The sequence below is a fragment of the Ammospiza caudacuta genome, chromosome Z (genome assembly GCF_027887145.1).
Source record: "Ammospiza caudacuta isolate bAmmCau1 chromosome Z, bAmmCau1.pri, whole genome shotgun sequence".
NCBI lineage: Eukaryota > Metazoa > Chordata > Aves > Passeriformes > Passerellidae > Ammospiza > Ammospiza caudacuta.
In genome coordinates, this window is record NC_080632.1 from 46,580,551 (window position 1) to 46,599,341 (window position 18,791).

Sequence of the window (18,791 nt, forward strand, 5' to 3'; positions counted from 1 at the left end):
TTTAATTCTGCAGACTTTAACTGTGTAAACATCTTGTCGCATGCCTCCACAAAGCATGTGTTTTATAACTTGTAGATAACACTTTTCTTAGGATTTTCTAGAAATAAGAAGATGGTGATGAGAGAGCACTTCTGTGAAAAATTATTGTATTAGCCAGAGTCAGAGTAGCTTAGTTGTTGGTTTGTTAGGTTTTTTTTTTCCAAATTATTATCTTCTATATGACACATTCAGAGAAAGTGAATTCCCAGGAAAAGAAAAAAAAAAAAACCCTAGCAAAACAGTCTTGGGTCCTAAATGCAAAACTTCTCAAACAAAAAAAAAAAAAAAGGCAAATTCACATTTTGATTCAAGGAATGTAACCTTATACAGCTGCTCTGTCTGAAAAGAGATCATCGTTCTTGTAAAGTGCAATTATCAACCAAGGGTTGAATCTTCATAAATGCTAGGTGGATTGTCTGTATTAGGAATCATGGACACAAAGAGAGTTTAAAATATGTGCTGGGTTTCACAATTCTTCTTCTAAGAAATGCTCTGATAGCCTAAGGCTGACAGCACATACAATTTCAAAAATAATAAAGCACTTATGATGGCTGAAATGGATATTCAAGGGACTAAAATGTAGATCTGAGAAAAAATTCCCAACATATTGTCTGAAATAAAATGCTTGTATTTTTTTCCATTGCTATCCCTAATGCCATGCAAAAAAGTGGTCAACTATTTTCATTGTAAACAAGAAGTACAAAGCTGCTATCTAACCACATGATAATTACAGTATCTTAAGGAGAAGATTATACTTGGTTAACTTTTTTTCTTAATCAATCAATCAAAATTTATTCAAAGCTAAATTTGAATTGTTCAGTACGAGGGACACAGTCTTAAAGGGATAATGACAAGAGATAGACATCAAATGAAAAAGGTGAATTACCAGAAATTTTTTGGATCAGAACTCCATTCATAAATTTCTTGTTAGTATGTTTTCTGTCAAGTTCCTTCATATTTCCACTCTTAGATAAAGTTCTTCCTTGGGCATATAAAACCAAACAGTTTTCTACAGTCGTCACAGGGCTGCTAACAAGACTTGTCAGCAAATATGAAGTCCATGGCATGGGCTCCAACCCAGCAGATAAATTCATCACATTGCAATTGCACATTCAAAAGTTAGTTTTGGCTATTCAAGTATCAATGTAGCTGATGGAAATGTGGAGGTGACTTCTAAAGGATCTGCAAAGATTTCTGAACAGATGGTTTATACAGCACTCCATATTTCTTTTGAACTTTCACAGTCCTTTTACAGACTGTTGTTCTCTTTAAGTGACATGGAAACAGTCCAGTAAAATGACCATGTTTTTATTTTGGTATGCTCAGGCAATTTTTTAATATCCATTTTAAAAATTGTTTTAACAGTACGAAAATCACAGTCCATTATTTGTCAGGTGATTTTAATAACTACATAAGATATCTCACATTTATTTCATTCATTGAATGAAAGAACACAATAGCCTAATTTTTATCTTATGGGAAATTTTTGAAAAATAACAAGCTAGAATTCAAGAGTTTACCTCTCTGTTCTTTCATGACTACCCAGGAGCTTGATCACTTCCCTTCATCTCTTTTTATCTTAGACTTCTTTTCCTGAAGATGAATGATCTTCAAGGACTGCAGCTCTTATTATTATGCACTGGTGTTATTACTTTGTGCTATTGCCCAGTGTCATAGGATGATTTACTTAGCAGATAGCGTGCATGAAAAAAATTAATCATTTTCTTTTTTAACATGACAAAGACAGAACTGTGGGTTACTTTCCATAGTTTATATCATCATTCAATCCTTTCCTCTTTGTGGTAGCAGGATTAATGTTAGGGCCCATGCTATTCTATTTGTCTGAAGCAGCTTACTTCAGGGTTTTTCTTTCTGTTACTGAGCTATTCTAAACTCATGAATCCCTTTTGATGTCAAAAAGCTATGCAAGGTGTGTAGGAGTGCTCACCAGCCCCATTTAAGGGAAATTTTTGGTTGTTTCTGAGCAGATTAGAGAAGGCTGAAAGCTCCAAGTTAAGCTTGTGACTGGGCATCACATTTTCCTACAATTTTCTCTTTGTATTTGAGAGGTAAAAATCCATACACCCATTTAGCAAAGGTCTGAAAAATAAACTGTCTGATAAAATATCAAATACAGTGTTTCTCAATTAAGCCTAGAATGTATCAGGAGAAAGCACAACACTTTAATTTATTGAGAATGTTTCACTCAGCCACACTGAATCTGTATTATGCTTTATCTCAGCTCTAGGCATTATTAAGGCAGAGAACAAATGGAAGAAGGAAGAGAAAGGCCTCAGGGAAAGCAAACAAATGTAGGTTAACACAAAAAATTGAACTGATAAATGAGTAAAACTCAGAGATGGCCAAAAAAGAAAAGTGGAATTATTTCAAAAGTGCAACCAAAATCAAAGAAAGAGAAGCAACCTTAGACAGTTTCCTTAAGAGTGGAACTCTTACTATCCATGCTTTTGTCTCTACAAGAATTACTAGAAAAAAGGAGGACTATCTTTGACTTGTGGGAGATTGAAATTGTTAATGGGTCAGCACTGGCAAAATCACTGGAGGCCTTTTGCCGACTATAGCAAACTGCAAAGAAGCAGCTATTCATCTATGACCACCAAAGCCCACCCCTCCCCAAATACACCTACTAACCGGAATTTGGATTGTGACTGGAACTTAAGATGAAGGGGGTGCTATTGTCCAACCATTCTAGGGGGATGGCTGGGGAGAAGAATGCATCCACAAGTAATACTGGAAGAGAGACCGAAATGCTAAAGTCTCAGACATTCAGGGGGCAATCTGCTGATGTGCAAAGCACCCACCCAAGTGCAGAGGGCTGCCTGGGCAGTGTCAGGGACACTCACATGAGCCTGAAGGAAGCTCATCTCTGCTGATGGCCAGTGAGCTAAACTGCACTGGCACAATAGGCCAGCTGTAACAACAGTGAACCTCAGCATATAAAACTCATGAAATCTTTTGAGTTTTGTGGACTTTCCCCACCCCTGATGGACCAACATCTTCAATTCAGACAACACACATCAAAATTATACGAAGTCTCATTTCTGGAGCCAGCAAGGGGGGTTGACTATAAATCTTTCCTTATTTGCCCTTTTTTTCTCTTTCTTTTCCTTACACATTTTTAAGTGCTATTTTTATACTTTTACATTGCTATTTTTCTGCAGATAATAAGAACTAAACTGGCTACAATTGGCTGTTTGTCTTTTCAACTAAATTGTTTTCAAAGAAACTGTGTGCATATATATACACACATATGTTTACAGACACTGACTATTCAGTGTCATTTCACTCTAATCTGCCCCAAGGTATTTATTAAAAGAACATGGGTTACCCTTGTCTTCTACAGCAGGATGTAATATAAACTTGATATATAATTTATACATAATCTCAGGTGAGATTGATTCCAGTTTGGGGAATATTTTTTGGATCAACTGCAGCTACATGCTTATACAGAACAGATAAACTGCACAGAAAGATAGCACAAGACAGGGACTGAACAGTGCTTGCTACCACATTAGCTGTAACTTAAAGTCTCCAGATCTGCCATTTCAACAGCATATTTTTTATTTGTATAAGAAAGAAGCATCTGACTTGCAGTTTTTCTTTTGAAGAGAGGCACTAATTCAGTTTGAAAGATCAGTCTCCAGCATGTAATTTAGAAGAGTTTTTGTATTGCACTGCACTGTATGGTAACAGATGGAGATTGAATTTTTTTTTAACACTACATACATTTTTTGCTTAGAGAATTTAATTCTTTGGGTTAGCCAAGTCTATATATTTCTAAAAGCAATTCCAACAGAGGGCACTACTCCCAATTAACTCCCCTATTGTAATAAACCGGCATTCCCAGAGAGAGTTAGGAACAGAGTGTTTCCATATTCTTTGTGAAATATCAACAAGTCCTGAGGTCACAGGTTACAGAATCACCTAATAAAGGCATGTAAGCAATGAAAAGAGCATAGCGTAGATAATACCCTGTTATGGATTTTGTGTTTCCTCAGAAACACAAATAACTGCAGGAAATTTGCTCAAAAAAAGTTAAGAAAAATCATCAGCTATTAATGAATATAACCTCAAAGACTTGATTAATAACGTTAAATGTAGTATCAAATAAAAGCAAAATTAAATGCCAAAAAGTCCTATATTAATTAATTTTATTTTCATTAATTTAATTTTTCAGTAAGAGATTTTAAATAAGACTTGACTGAGAGTGGGAGTAACATAAAAAAAATAAAGGGATCTTTGCCTGTCTAGTCTGGTTGAGTCTCCCAAGACAAACACAGCTGCTGTTGTTGTGCATTACTTTTCTTTCTTAGGTAAGGATTTTATTGTCTCAGCTTTGCAACACAAAGCTGAGACAATACATTTTTTTAGGAAGAATGCTACCTTATTATGTCCACATTTAGCAATGAGTTATTCACTATAAAGCCTATCTAGTGTTCAAATTCACCTGAACATTTGCACTGTAGTAACTTTAATACAAGGCTGTAATTTAAATAATTTTATCAACTGTAACTGTTATCATCTATTCACAAACCTGGAGCACAGGCTACAACTCCCACTTTTCCAAAGGAGAAGCTTAAATGAGATGACAGACAAAGTGGCAGTCTCCCTCTGTACAAACACACATTACAAGCTTCTGCTTGACTGGAACACTTCTGAAGCAAAGTTTTGTCAGCAACCACCAATTTCTTGAACTGAAAGCACTTTGCAAAAATCACCAGTCTTAATTACATTTCATGTGTTTTGTCCAGTCAGCTATGGCACACAGAGTTACAGTCTGTTGGAAGTTGTTGTTTTTCCTATCAAATCCTTTGTCTGGGACTTCAGGAGTGTTGTCTGCAAGTCAGTCTAAGTGTAGGACATCCCCAACAACCTGCCATTTCCCTGAGCTTCTTAAACTGCAGGGTCTTCCTGTTTGTCTTTCACACAGGTTAGGAGTAGCCCACTGGATGAATACAGGATTACTCTTGGGACTACATGAACAGCCTCCAGTTAGACAAGTCCAGCATAGGTCTGAAAGATGGATTTTGCAGGACTTGGCTGTAATTGCCATATCTTATTTTCTATAGGTGACTACAGCATTCAAAATGGAGAGGTCTGCAATATTCACCCTTCTTTTTCAACATATCATGACAATTATTTTCATGCATAAGATTACAATGGTTTAGTTTGGGTTTTTTGCATTTTTTTCTTAAATAAGTGTCACAGAATCATAGAGTGGCCTGGATTGGGATGGATCTTAAAGATTATATCATTTCAACCTCCCCTGCCATGGGCAGAGACACCTTCGACTAGACCAGGTTGTTCAAAGCCCCATCCAACCTGGCCTTGGACACTTGCAGAGACGGGCATTCACAACTTCTCAGAGGAATCTGTTCCTGTGCCTTACCATGCTCACAGTGAAGAACACCTTCCTAATGTCTAATCTAAATCTACCACATTTCAGTTTGAAGCCACTTCCCCTTGTACTATACATGCCCTTGTAAATAGTACCACTCCAGTGTAAAGTACACCTCCATGATTTTTTCTAAGCTAACCTTATTAATGAAAGTGATAAAGCTTCATCTAAGACATCTCTTCTTCACATATGTTACTCATGCCTTCACTTTGGAGAGGAATATGCCCTTTAGCTATGACAAATTGATATGGATAAAGGTTGATAGACTATACAATACAGAGAGTCATATGTGAAAAGAGAAGCAAAATTAGATATTGAATACTTGTTTTCATAACTTAGACTTCAACCTTGCATGTTATATTTCTTCCTCAAACATTGTCCTTCCTTCCTTCCCCCATTGTGAACTAACTTCTGGTTTGGCAAATGATCTCTGCAAAATTTGTAATGAAGGCAACAGGACCCAGACCCTTCTGTGTGAAAACAGGTGCAGATTTCTACTTGCATATAGTGACCTTGTGTTTGTGTTGTTCAGAGTCCTTCCTGTGCAAGATGGAGGGCAAGTTCTTCATCTTTGTTATATGAGGGCATTACAATAAGGTTTCTTGAACTTAAAAATTCAATGTCAAGCTTCTGAGGGCTTAAATGCAGAAAGGACTAGACTTCAGTACTATTGAGAATGTAATGAAACAGATGTGATGGCATCAAATAAAGAGTTAAAGCTGACAAATAAGTCATAAGGTTTGATAACTTCTTGCAACAATAACCTTTGAGGAAAAAGAACTCCTACAAAGCAAATAATTCCAACTGGAGGAAATGCTTTTAAGAAAATCACTAATTTCTGTCTTGAAGATTAAACCTGAAGCTGCAACAGTAAACTTGTTTTACTTGAAAATGAGTGAATACAGTCACCATTTCCACCTCAAGGATCCTGGCCATTTGCTTTGACTTACCCGCTTATGAAGACGCTCTGCTTCCTCCTGATATGCAGCAAGTTGCTGTTTCCATTGTTTCACGTTGGCAGTGGACTCCAGCAGGGCTGCTGTGAGCTTAGCATTATTACCCTTGAGCGTGGCCAGTTCTGCCTCCCAATGCTTGCTGATTGTCGAACTGCACAGACAGAATGAGAATGGTCAGAACTCTCAAATCTCTTCCTTTATGCTTCTTAAATGTCTTATAAATTTTCTTTTAATATCCAGAAAAAAGAGAATTACACAAAAAATTATATAACGAACAATAACAATATCTGTTTGGTATATAATTATATACCAAACAAAACAACTAAATGAGAATCCAACTGTTCAAATCATCAAAACTATAAATTAAGAAAGTATAGGTAACACCATTATTGGAAAAAAAATCTACTTTTCCCATTCAACAGGGTGCATTTATAAATAAAATGTTAAAGATCATGAAACCCACATAAGTTTCACAAAAGCAACAGCATGAAATTCGAGAATATTCATATGATTAGTCACTCTTTTAATATATGCACATTGAATGGAAGTGCTTTTTTAATCCACTACTTTATTAAATGTGTGGTAGAAAAATATTTGTTATCAACTTGATTAAAGAGAGTTAATCACGTGCTTTGGAAGTGCAGCTTTGTTGTCCTAATGTAAGCCTTCCATTTCTGAAATATACTTTATTAAACACCATATTTAATTTGTTCTTGAAAATTGAAAGATCTTGAATTTCATAATACTGTTAATATTTTTTTCCTCACTAATATAAGCAAAGAGAGTAGAGATCAAGTAGGATGGATATACCACTGCTTTACTTCAAAGTGGAAGCTGATGTTGAGGTTTACTGAAGCAGTCTATAGAGGAAAATTCCTGCTTACAATTTAGTTGCTCTCTTGGCAAATGCAGGGTTTTAATTTTCACAGTAGTTAGTTTGCCATCATCTGCAGACCATATCTTTACACTCAGTATGCAAGGGAAAAGTATCTCAGACATATCAGGTGAATGCATTATATGCATTATATGCAAATAGCTCATTAACATGCACTTGTATAATGCTAACAACATGTGAGTTGCACACCTACATGGACACTACATGCAGAAAATCATTAATTTTGTTTCATTAGCTCACTATCAGAGGCATCAGTGAAAACCAAAAATCTATAACTCTGACCAAAATTATATCCTACAAAGAATTATTATATAATTACATATTTTAAATATATCTCTTAATATTATGAAATTAATTACTATTTTGAATGCAAGTTTACAGATTTATTTGACCTTTGTACACACGTATAATGAAATATTTTGCCATCACTTTGTCCACTTGGTTTCTTTCTTCCACTTCCTGCATATGCAAATTCCATCCCATCAAAGCATATTTCAAAAGCATTGACCCCTATAAATGCTCCTTAGGTGTTCAAAATTAATCAGATGGTGGGGAACATTCATTAACTATTCAGACCACACGTTTCACTAATATATTAGATCTGATTCCTCCATGGTATAGCATTTCCTTCCAAATAGTACTTTGTCCCCTTGAACAGGAATACAAGTTTCTCCAGAAGAGGAATATGCTCTAGCATATAATGATACAACTAATTACAAGTTCACCACTGGAAATTTTAGATCTTAAAGGACTAAACTAAAGTAGTTGTGATCCTACTTCCTCAGGGGACACAGATGCACATATTAAACAAGATAAGCATGAATTTCTGTAACCATGTTCACTCTTCTGTTCCTCTAATCAGATTAAAGTTTCACTTACATTAGCCCAGAAGATAAGCAAACTGTATTAAAAGAATGCTCAAAATGTCTAGTTTATTAGTATATTCATACTCCTCTCCTGATGTTCTGATCTGAGAACAGCCAATCCCGTAGTTTCATACAAGTGAGCTCCATTTAGCAGTCCTGCAGGACTATTGGCTACTACTAGCTTCTAGGAAATTGTTTACACATGAGACCGATACTCTCTTACGAAATGTGCCTTACTACTCATCTTTGCCCTCAGAAGATATATGCGCACAAACTGATGTAACACAGCTGTATCTCAGGCAAAGGCTAAGAACTGTCTGATTCATTATCCAAAGAACAGAAAAGATTTTTTTTAATCTATTAATGCATATATCTACAATGATACCCACTAATCCATGAAGAACCCAGAAGTCAGACTCTCAGGTAGTGATAAGCAATAATGTGAGGGTGATTTGTGGTGTGTATCACTTTCACCTTTGCCTGGTGCCCCTACTACAGTGTCTCCCAAGAAAATAGCCAGGAGCTTTTAAGTTATTCCTTGCATAATGAAATGTCAGTATGAAATATGAAGCATGTATTTTCTATTACTGCTACGGTTACCCTAGTTCAAAAGCTGTAAGGTTTCTTTGTATCTGGTTATTCTTCAATTGGCTATTCTCAATAGGAATGCATCAGTATTATCTCTCAACTGTACTCTTTTTCCCTAAGAGACCCACAGAGTTGGCAGGAACGTTCTGTTGTAATACAGGTTTGACTTGCATGCAGCATATACTGGGGGTTTTTTGCTATGAATAATTGTTACTGTATCTTCTACAGATTGTGCTACAGTGTCACAAAATGGAAACACTTTAGTTAAATTAGTCTAGTTCTGTATTTGGTAATATACAAAGACTTCCTAACTCTTTAGATTTATCCTTTCTTCTTAATGGATATCATACTGGGAAACACAGTCCCAAGGGTGTGGATTTTTTTGTTTCACAAAATAATAATTTGATCAAAATAGCCTGTAACCAGTCCTGGCAGTTTTGACTTTCTTTCCTCAAATACTTTCTTGAGATTAAAACAAAAGAAAGAAAAAGGAAAATAAAAACAACAAAGAAGATAATGAAATTATGCTCTGTGGATTAGCTTAGTTAAAACTGGATTTATATTAATTACTTTAGAACCAGATAAAAGCACACTTAGAGCATGCTGTTCTTAGGTTAGGCTGAGAATATCTGCACTGAAGCTTGTATCTGTAGAGCTATTACTGGTTCAAATTTACCAACCCTTCCTGAGAAAACACTGGGAAACATATGATTCAGACACAATGAAATTGTCCCTTGGAGGAGGAGATGCTGAGACTAGCCCCTGTGAAAGTGAATACCGAGATCAAGAAGATGATGGACAAAGGGAAAGGTCCCAGAAACTGCTCAAGCATGTAGCTGGAATTTTGATGGTGGAACAGGTGCACTATAGTCCTTTGGGATAGGTACAGGAGAGCTGCACATACTCTTTCTCTCTACCTTTTACTTAATTCCTGTCTGAAAGGCTTGCTGCTAAAAGGAATTTATTGTGCCCTCACTGCATTAGATTCTGTCATAGAAAATACACACAAGTTGTCTTAACAGTTGTAAACACCTAAACCTAATCTGAATCATCCCTCATGTGCTTTGAGACTATGTATTCTACAAAGCACTTCAAATATGTACACTTACTCAGTGATCACACTGATCCAAACAGTAATATCTACCAGAGCACTTTCCAGCTCTGCACTGTTGTGGAAAGCTGTATATAGACGCTGAGGGACACACAGTCATAGCCACTTGCAGTCTTGTGGGGCAAGAATTCAACCTGCATACATGCTTGTTTTCTTCTGAAAGCCATCCATCCCTTTGCTGGCAGTGTCACAATTTTAACAGTTATTTCTTGAAACCTGTCAGAATTAACATCACCGACTGCCTGACAAGCACAAAGTTTCAAGACAGTCCTTCAAAAAAAGAAATATTCTTAACACTCTGGCTTGTTGCCTGTTTTTCAGCATGAAAAACTACACAAAAGTTTTAAAAATACCCTAACAGAGAATAAAGCCTGGTCATTTCCCTTGGGAAACTTCAGAACATCTGAAAACGAAAGGACAAGCTGTTTTGCATGCATTCCATTGGTGCCAAATACAAGAGAGAGAAAGGGATCCTCTAAAGAATAATAGCAAACCATGAGTTTCATGTGCTCAACTACCATGCTAATTAAAAAAACAATAAAAGAAGCTTTCATAGCAGAGGATTGGGTCTCACAATGACAACTCTTCATGGGATTTCAAGTGCCCTTAAGTGAGCAAAAGGCCAAAACTCTCCTGAATCTCCTGTCCTTCATTTTGGCCACAGTATCTGGTATTAGACATGTCCACAGTCAGAACACCACATGGTGCCCCACTGTCAAGGCAAATGATTCAAAATGAGTTTTAACATTGTGACATCATGTAATTCAATCACTTTCACAAAACACTCCTAGAAAAATTGCTGGTGGGTACCACTCCACCTAACTGTGATACCCTCTGAAAATTGAAGTAGGAGTCAATGATCTTCCTTCCATACATTTAGGCATTCTGGCCAATTAACATCAGGCCAATCTCCTTTCTCACTAGGGATTAGTTACAAGCCCAGTAAGTCACTGAGGAATTGCTTTGGTATCTGTCCATCTGTGACCTGAATAGTGTGCCAGAGGCTATAAATGCATGATTATCTTTCTCTGCAAAGTAGGTCACTTAAGGAAAATTAATCCGAAAAGCTTCAGTCACCACATTTAGCCAGTTGGAGAAGACTGGCAAAGGGAAGGGGGGATAAGCACACATTGATGAGCTCCATTCAGAATGAAGTTATTTTGAGAAATGCTTTCATGAAACAAAGAAACAAAAGCACTTTAAATTATGTTTCTGCTTTTTGAATCATTATTGCTTATTTGCTGTTCACTTAGTTGAATGGAGAACCAATACTGTGAAACATGGTTTAAGGTTTATTTCAGTTTTTTATCAATAAAATGTGAAAAAAAAATCTACTTTATTAATATTTAGGGGTCTTAATATTGCATTCATTGCATAAAATTGATTAGTTTAAAATTTATTCTATAGCATAGTCATGGTTTCAAGAAACTACTGTTATTTGAGAGCAGGTAAATTATTTTCTTCAGGTGTCACTGCAATCTGCTCTGCAGGTGTGGGGTGAGCAATCCTGTCTTGGGACAGCAGATGTAAAGAGGAATTTAGCCAAGTAAGAATGGAATACTTTCAACAGAAAATGTGGATTCCGGTATAATAACGAAATCCATGAGACTTTACAAATATCAACAGAGCACAGTCCTGGTAGCAGCTGCCTAGATCATAAATAGTTGGCATGCATTGGAAGCAGCCCAAGAGTCTGGTGGAGTGAGCATTATCAAGCAGAGGGAGTGGTATGTCAACCAGCTGGTAACAAGGCATTAACTGTGCTGGCAGCAGGGAGTGACCCCTTCTGACAGCTGGGCTGGTAAAGCCTTACAGAGCAGCTTTTCATGCTCAACAGGGCACGGGCATTGTCAACCATTTGGTTCTGTTGCAGAAGCATCTGAGAGATCCAGTGAACACAAGGCATCACTTCTTCTCCTTGGAAGGGTAAGGCAAGTGTTTGCACTTCTGTAAAATTCCCTGGTACATTTGGAAAGGAATCCTGCAAAAGGTCCTTATGAAAGCCCCCATGTCAAATAAGCTCCAGCTAATGCAGAAGGCTGTAAGGGCAAGATCTCTTCAACAAGCTATGCTTGCTATTGCCTACACTGAAATGGGGTGACTGCTTGATTTGATGGAATTGTTGAATCTGCTGGTACAATAAGGGGTTGCAGCATCTCAAGGCATTCCTAAAAGCTCATAAGAAACCTCCTCTCATTCATGCTGAAAATGAGACTCAAGCGCCTCAGCTTACATGCTGATGTAGAAGAATTTTTAAACAAGCAATTTGGGAATTACACCCCTTTTTGGAGATTTCAATAAGCATTTACTGTGGCCATCTGTTAAATGTCTAAAACAACTTTGTGATGGAAAGGATTTAAACCTGATGGGTTCTGGGAGTTTGTGCCCTTGCTATTCCAAAGCACCATAAGCCTTCAATAATGATATGGAAATCTCTCCCTCTCCCTTGAATATTCAAAGCAATAGGGAAGAGAAGGAAATTTTATCTTCTATTAAACTATGGAGGAGGAGGAGGAGGAGGAGGAGGAGGAGGAGGAGGAGATCTACAATGAGCCAGAAGCTGAAGAAAGAGCCATAGAGTATACCAAGTTCTATCTCTACACTCCAGGAAGAGGCAAGAAAGAAAGGGTGTGAGTTGGTCTGCCATTTTTGTCTTCCTACAGAGCTGTCTGCTTGAGGCATCTAACTCTGAATTTATGTACATGTGGGACAGAGTCGCCCAGTTAAATAATTTTAAAAACAGCAAAAGAGGGGAATCTACACTAAGAACAAGAGATTTTGTAAGAGGAAAACATAAGACACAGAACAATTGCCTCTTCACAGCCACTGCTCACTGTCTTACATTCAGCTGTGATTAACCCTACACATGCAAAAGGAAGTCTTACTTGATAAACTGGAATTTATTAAAAAAAAAATAAATCTTCTCAAAGTTATAATCCAGAGATAATTACCAGGAAATCGCTTTGAGTTAAATATTTTGAGTGCGGCCAATGAAAACTAATTAATATTCAAAGAGATCCTTATCCTTAATTAGAGTATTCAAAATAATTTTTAGCAAAGGAGGATAGGTCCCCTGGGGAGAGAAGGAAGAATATTAACAGAGCATGAAAGATCTGTTCTTCCTTTTGGGATAAGGAATATCTACATGATCTCAGTGGAGTTACATCAGCACAAAACCAGAGAAACATGGTTGTGAATCAGCTCATAGCAAAAGAGATGAAGGAGGCCCTTGAAGCACATTGTACTTTAAGTGAGGTGCCTAATATCAAAGCCACCCTGCAGGAAAGCAAAACAGGCAGCTGAGTGGATGAAATAAGAAATCAGCAGATGAGAGAATTATGTGTCTGGGAGTCTCTCATTCTGTACAAATATTGAAGGTTCATCCCACTCCAGGACATGTTACTTTGTTTTGCACACACCTTTGTTCAACCTGGAACCTCAATATGCTTGAAATCCCAATTTCTATATCAATGTAGAAGGCAAACACAGAAGTTTTTACTGCAAATCTGGGCAGCTACAATATATGGAGATAGAACAGATTTCTTCCTCAAGGTGTTTCACATAGCTTTCACCTTTATTTAGCCTATCAGCTTGGCCAGCCTCTTGACTGGACTCTCAATCACCCAGAGTACCCACGCAGCTCATGGACACAAGACTTGCCTTTCCAGTTCTGTCACAGGCAGCACTGCTCTTAGGCAGCTCCTGTACTATGCCTTATCAGCTCATTGAGGAAAGATCAATAGTTTTGTGGACTTATTGGGTGAAAATGACAAAAGAAGTTGAGCAATGATAGACTCTTTCCATTATAAGACAGACCACTATGCAATGGAAATGGGTGCCTATCCTATTTAGCTTCACCACTTAAAGTCATGCTCTGTATTTTGTTATGCAGCCTTTATTAATCACAGGGCTATAGAAACCACCACAACACAGACTGCTTTATCATGGAGGAATAGACTGGACATGAAACTCAAATTTTTAACATAAATACCACATCCAGTAACCCAGCATTGTATGCCTGCAAAAGGCAACAAAGCCAGAGTTAAAAATGACAAAGTGTGTGTTCACTGCTCATGGAAACACTAAGAGTTAATAGAAAAGAGGAGCTCTTGAAAGACACTTCACAGGATATTAAGACAAAGTTAATGCTTCAGCAACAATCTCTAGTCATGCAGGACTTGGGTCCCAGTCCTGATCCATGTTAAAGGAAGGAACAAAGTTTTCTGTACTGCATATTATTGTACCCTGGATGTGTTTACACAGCTAACATTTAAACTCTGATTCTTATTTAAATTATGCTGTTAAGCACAGAACCAAGCATGATTTTGTACACTGCATCACAAAGTGAAAACCCTTTATTTAACCTGAACCAAGTCCCTGATCTCTCTGAAGAGGCTGAACTTCTGATTTTATACTTTTAGAAAGACCTTATTTTTATCAGTAATTAAATTTTATAAAGTAAACAGAATTTGTTATCTCTTTATGAAGGCCACAGCGTAAAAAGAAAGCACAGTAACTCTTTCTTATAACTTTAAGCCATTTGAAAGCACAAACATGGCTAATTAATTTCTAATTTCTAAAAACCTAATTTCTAGGTTTTTTGCAGTAATCATTAAAACCTTACTCACCTAACAATTATCACATATTCTGAAAAAGTGAAAGAAGAAATTGTCCTTGTCCCCTTATTGAAATAGCATATTGGTGTTGTTGGAAGTAATTTACTTTAGATCTGCAGTGTGTAACTGATACCCAGCAAGTACACTGAACAGTAGGCATAATTCCTTGCTGTTGCTATGGTGCTGAACATTTTTAAAATCAACAAAGTTTTTTAGGAACTTACATTCTATTTTCTGAAATGAGTAGGTATTTGACTGCAAAGAAAGTAAAATTGACTCTGGCATTTATGGCACTTAATCACTTTAAGAAATCAATTAGATGATGTGGCTATCAGCAAGTCAGATACTAGGACATGGTAACCCTGACACTAAAAATGATCTTCATTGTGGAACTTATCTGTACACACAAGAATTTAAAGCAGTTTAACTCAAATTCACTGAATTAGTATGGATTAATTCTGCTAGGCCCATGGCTAGGCAAAATCCCAAATTTCTTTCAAAAATCTGCTAATAACAATAATTTGTGTGTGCACTGAATCAATTTGCACTCTATCAGCAATGTAGCAGAATAGAGTATTTGACTTTCCTACGCACCTCTTACTTGGGCTGTCTTTTATTGAGTCCTGTTTAGATTTTAACAGTTTCACTGAACTGCGCTCTCAATTACACCTTCAGTGAGTTTTTTTGTTACAAAAACACTGTGCTAGTGAGGACAAGAAACAACTTTTTTCACAGTGACCACTTTCTCCACTTAGTAAAATAGGGCCAAAAGCCCTGAGCTTCCAGAGGTTGTAGGGACTGGGGAGTTTGCACTCTTCACAAACTGCCCTACCCAGTGACGCCTGGCAAAGTAGATTCTAAATACAGTTTGCCCGTGGTCACGTTTAGCACCCTTCCATCTTCACAATCTTCTAAGACCTTATGGGATCTGTAACCCTTCCATACCCACCTGAAACACTCCTGGGCATGCAGTGTTGATTTGTGTTTTTGTGCAAGGAGAATACCACTCAAGTGGATGGCAGTGAAGCCCTCTGATCACTGCAGGTATGTTGGAGTGGAAAAAAATGCCATACAAAACTCATTAACTGTGCCCTACAGCCACAAGGACACTGAACAGGTACAGAAGAGGAAGAATGAGGAAACAATTCAGCCCACAGACCTCAGTGCCAAGGCACATTTTATTTAGTGGTCTAGATGAGGTTCAGAAGGTTTTGCAAGCTGCCGGTCGATTTTACAGGACACAGCTCAGGTTTTCAGCTCTGCAACAACAGAGTGAAGACAGTAAGAGCTACTCTCTGGGCAACCACATGCAGAGCAATGAGCTGGCTGAAGAGACTTCTCCCAACCCTGTAAGCCTGACATAAACCTCACACAAGTAGTGGAGATCCTCAGCACAAGCCTCTGCCTGCATTTATAGGTGCTGTCACAGCTGTAACTGGAGCGTGTTGTGCCTCTGCTGAAGACGGAGCAGCTATTACAAGTGGTTCAATGTGAAAGATGTCTGGTTTAGCTCTTAGCAGAACCTTCTGTTACTGATACCACAGGATGGCTCAGCATATAAGACCCCTTAATGCTGGATCCCATCTTATTTTTTATAGCAAACGCTGACCTCAGCAGAAGACCCAATACAGCTGCTGGGCCTCACAACTTCACTACCAGCAATAGAAAGGCATATTTTTTTAGAATGACCTACAGAAATGGTTCTATATCATTTGCATAAAGATTCTGATTTATGGCTACTGGGCCTCCACCCAGGTACCTTAGGAGCTTAGGTTGTCTTATGATATCAAGTAGTAACTACTGGTGCAATTCATTTTTGCACCACAATTGGCAGTTTGCTTATCTCAGTAAATACAAAGACATGCATTAATCACACAGGTAGTGCCAGAGATGGACTCTCATTTGCATGCTGACAACAAAATAAGCTTATTCCATTAAGGGAACTGAAGCTACATGGAAACATTGAAAATTTAATTAAGTTTCATTTATCTCCTATGGTAGCCACACAATTACTTAAGAGTCAATAGCCTAAATATAAAGTCCAACCTAAAGCATCTATGGAACTCTCAGAAGTACAAGCAGTAAGTAGCATGATATGATGACAGTAAAATATTTATTGACTGCATATGTTTGAACAAAAAAAATCACAAGTGAGTTGTAACACATGCAGATACTGCAAGCCATATTTTTTTCCATTCCACTCTTTGAGAGAATGGAAGTATTACATTTGCCTTGTTTAAACCAAATCTGAATCCAAGAAGAGACTATATTACTTGCACTATGTTGATCCTAAAGCCAAATTTCCTGAAATCTAGTTAAATTGATGAATCAAGAGATTAAATTTAATACATGGGAAGCCTCTGATACTGATACTTTTCCCATTAACTACAGCTTAACTGTAGGAAGCAGTCCCTATGTAAGTTTCTCTCCCTAATTGTAAAATATCCCATTTTTAAAGAAAAAACTAACATGGCACCTTTCTTAACAAACTGGTAGTTAATAGTTCTTATTTACTCAGTCTAGACTAAGTAATTTTAGGTTTCCTTCATCTTCTTTTTGGAATAATGAAGATGATCAGGCTCAAGAATTCAGCTGGAAGGTAAAATATAATAATTTATAGATCCATTCTTTCCAATTCAACACTTAATTGATGTAACAGTTTCCAAGAAGAATATAAAGCTTGGGTCCCCTCTTATCTCCTCATCTCATCTTACTTAACTTATTGCAACCCAACAGGGAAAGAATGAAGTTGCACATGAGTCTTTCTAGTTGTGAGCTCACAGACAGCAGAGCAGAGACTGAACTTTCATCCTTTCATGAGGCTGTGCCTATGTGCCACATGTCATCATGTTTATTTTCTAGTATTGCAAGCTCTAGTTCACTTTTCCTGACAAGGCCTCTAGACAAGAGAAAGGGTAGGGCAAACACAATGATGTGAAGATGTTTAAAAGTCAGCTTTCTTCAGCCTCCCACTATGCTGATCAAAAGCCCAGCACAAATAATTCCTAAAGTGCCAAACAATAATCAAACCAAAATACTAAAACTTCTGGAGAGTATAAAAGGAAGGTACTGCACGATAGGTGTTGTCATGTAATTACATTAGTTTTACATTCCAAAGTATTTCCTAAATAAAGTGCAGGTAACTTGCCGTCATACACAGTGATCAGTTAGAACACACTTCACACACATAGGAAATTATTTTGGCTATTTTCTTAAAATGGGGCCAAATTAATCTGAGTGTATTACCTACATGCATTTGGCTTCAGACAACAAAACCCTATTTTCTGTTTGCATTATAGTGAAAAGAAAAATCCCTTTTATTTTTCTTCCTTTGGCAAATTACCAGAGCTGAATAATGAGTAGAATTCAGTCAATTCACTTTCAGGGTTTTGGTTTGGTTTTGGTTTTTTTGTGTGAACAATGTTATTTGAAGAAAATGACTTCTTAATTACCTGTGGGATTGCAGTCTCCCAGAAGAATGGTTTCCACTACTCTAACTTTAATTTAGAAACCAAACTCTCTGCATTTCATATCAGAAAGACAGAACATCATTACATCACAGTGCCATGGAGTAAAATCAGCAAAGGTAACAACTGTTGATTGTTGCTGATCAGCAGATGTGGACCACTCATAATGCTTTATTATTGTGTACTTGAGAAACCAGAGTTCTGGACATTCCAGATATTTTATTTCAACATGTTCACACAGCTCTAGCTTCATTTGCCAAATGGTTTACGAGCTGATTAAAAAATTCTTATATTCTAGTTCATTGCTGATTTGTGCCAACTTAATCCATTACAGACAAAACTTGATGGCTGTTTGGTGTTACTGTGAAATACTCTTAAACTCAAAAAGATAACGCATTAAGTACACATTTTTGACAGACAAAATAGTTGTGTTTATGTGTGCCTGCCCCTAACCTCTACCCATGTTTGCTAGAACAAGGCTAACACTATTGATTTCCCATTTCCAGGGGTCTGCCTGCTACAATGTGACAGAAAATCAACATGACACAATTATGTTTAATCAAACGACTTGTTCAGGTGCAGACTGAATGCTGTTTGCACATTTAGAGACGTCCTGAAATGGCTTAGAGGGAAGCAGCTTTGACTGTTTACCTGATCAATGAGATTTTACTCTATTCTTCTTGGGGCTTACACTATCTGGACAGGATCCTTAACCTGGAGGGTAGGGAGAGTAATTGAAACAGTCCATCAGGGAGCCATGGCAGGGTGACCGCAATCCCAGGGAACATCACGCTGTGTTGCCTCCATAAAATACAGAAAGCAATACTGTGGATT

The 18,791-nt window shown here is 37.3% G+C and overlaps 1 protein-coding gene across 1 annotated transcript in view; it reads right to left on the bottom strand.

The window, feature by feature from the left end:
- Window positions 1-18,791, bottom strand: part of HOMER1 (homer scaffold protein 1) — an 87,510-nt gene that overhangs the window by 16,906 nt on the left and 51,813 nt on the right. Inside the window, exon 6 of the mRNA XM_058823531.1 lies at window positions 6,409-6,565. Within this exon, the coding sequence (XP_058679514.1) occupies window positions 6,409-6,565 (157 nt within the window). The remainder of the gene's footprint in view (window positions 1-6,408; window positions 6,566-18,791) is intronic.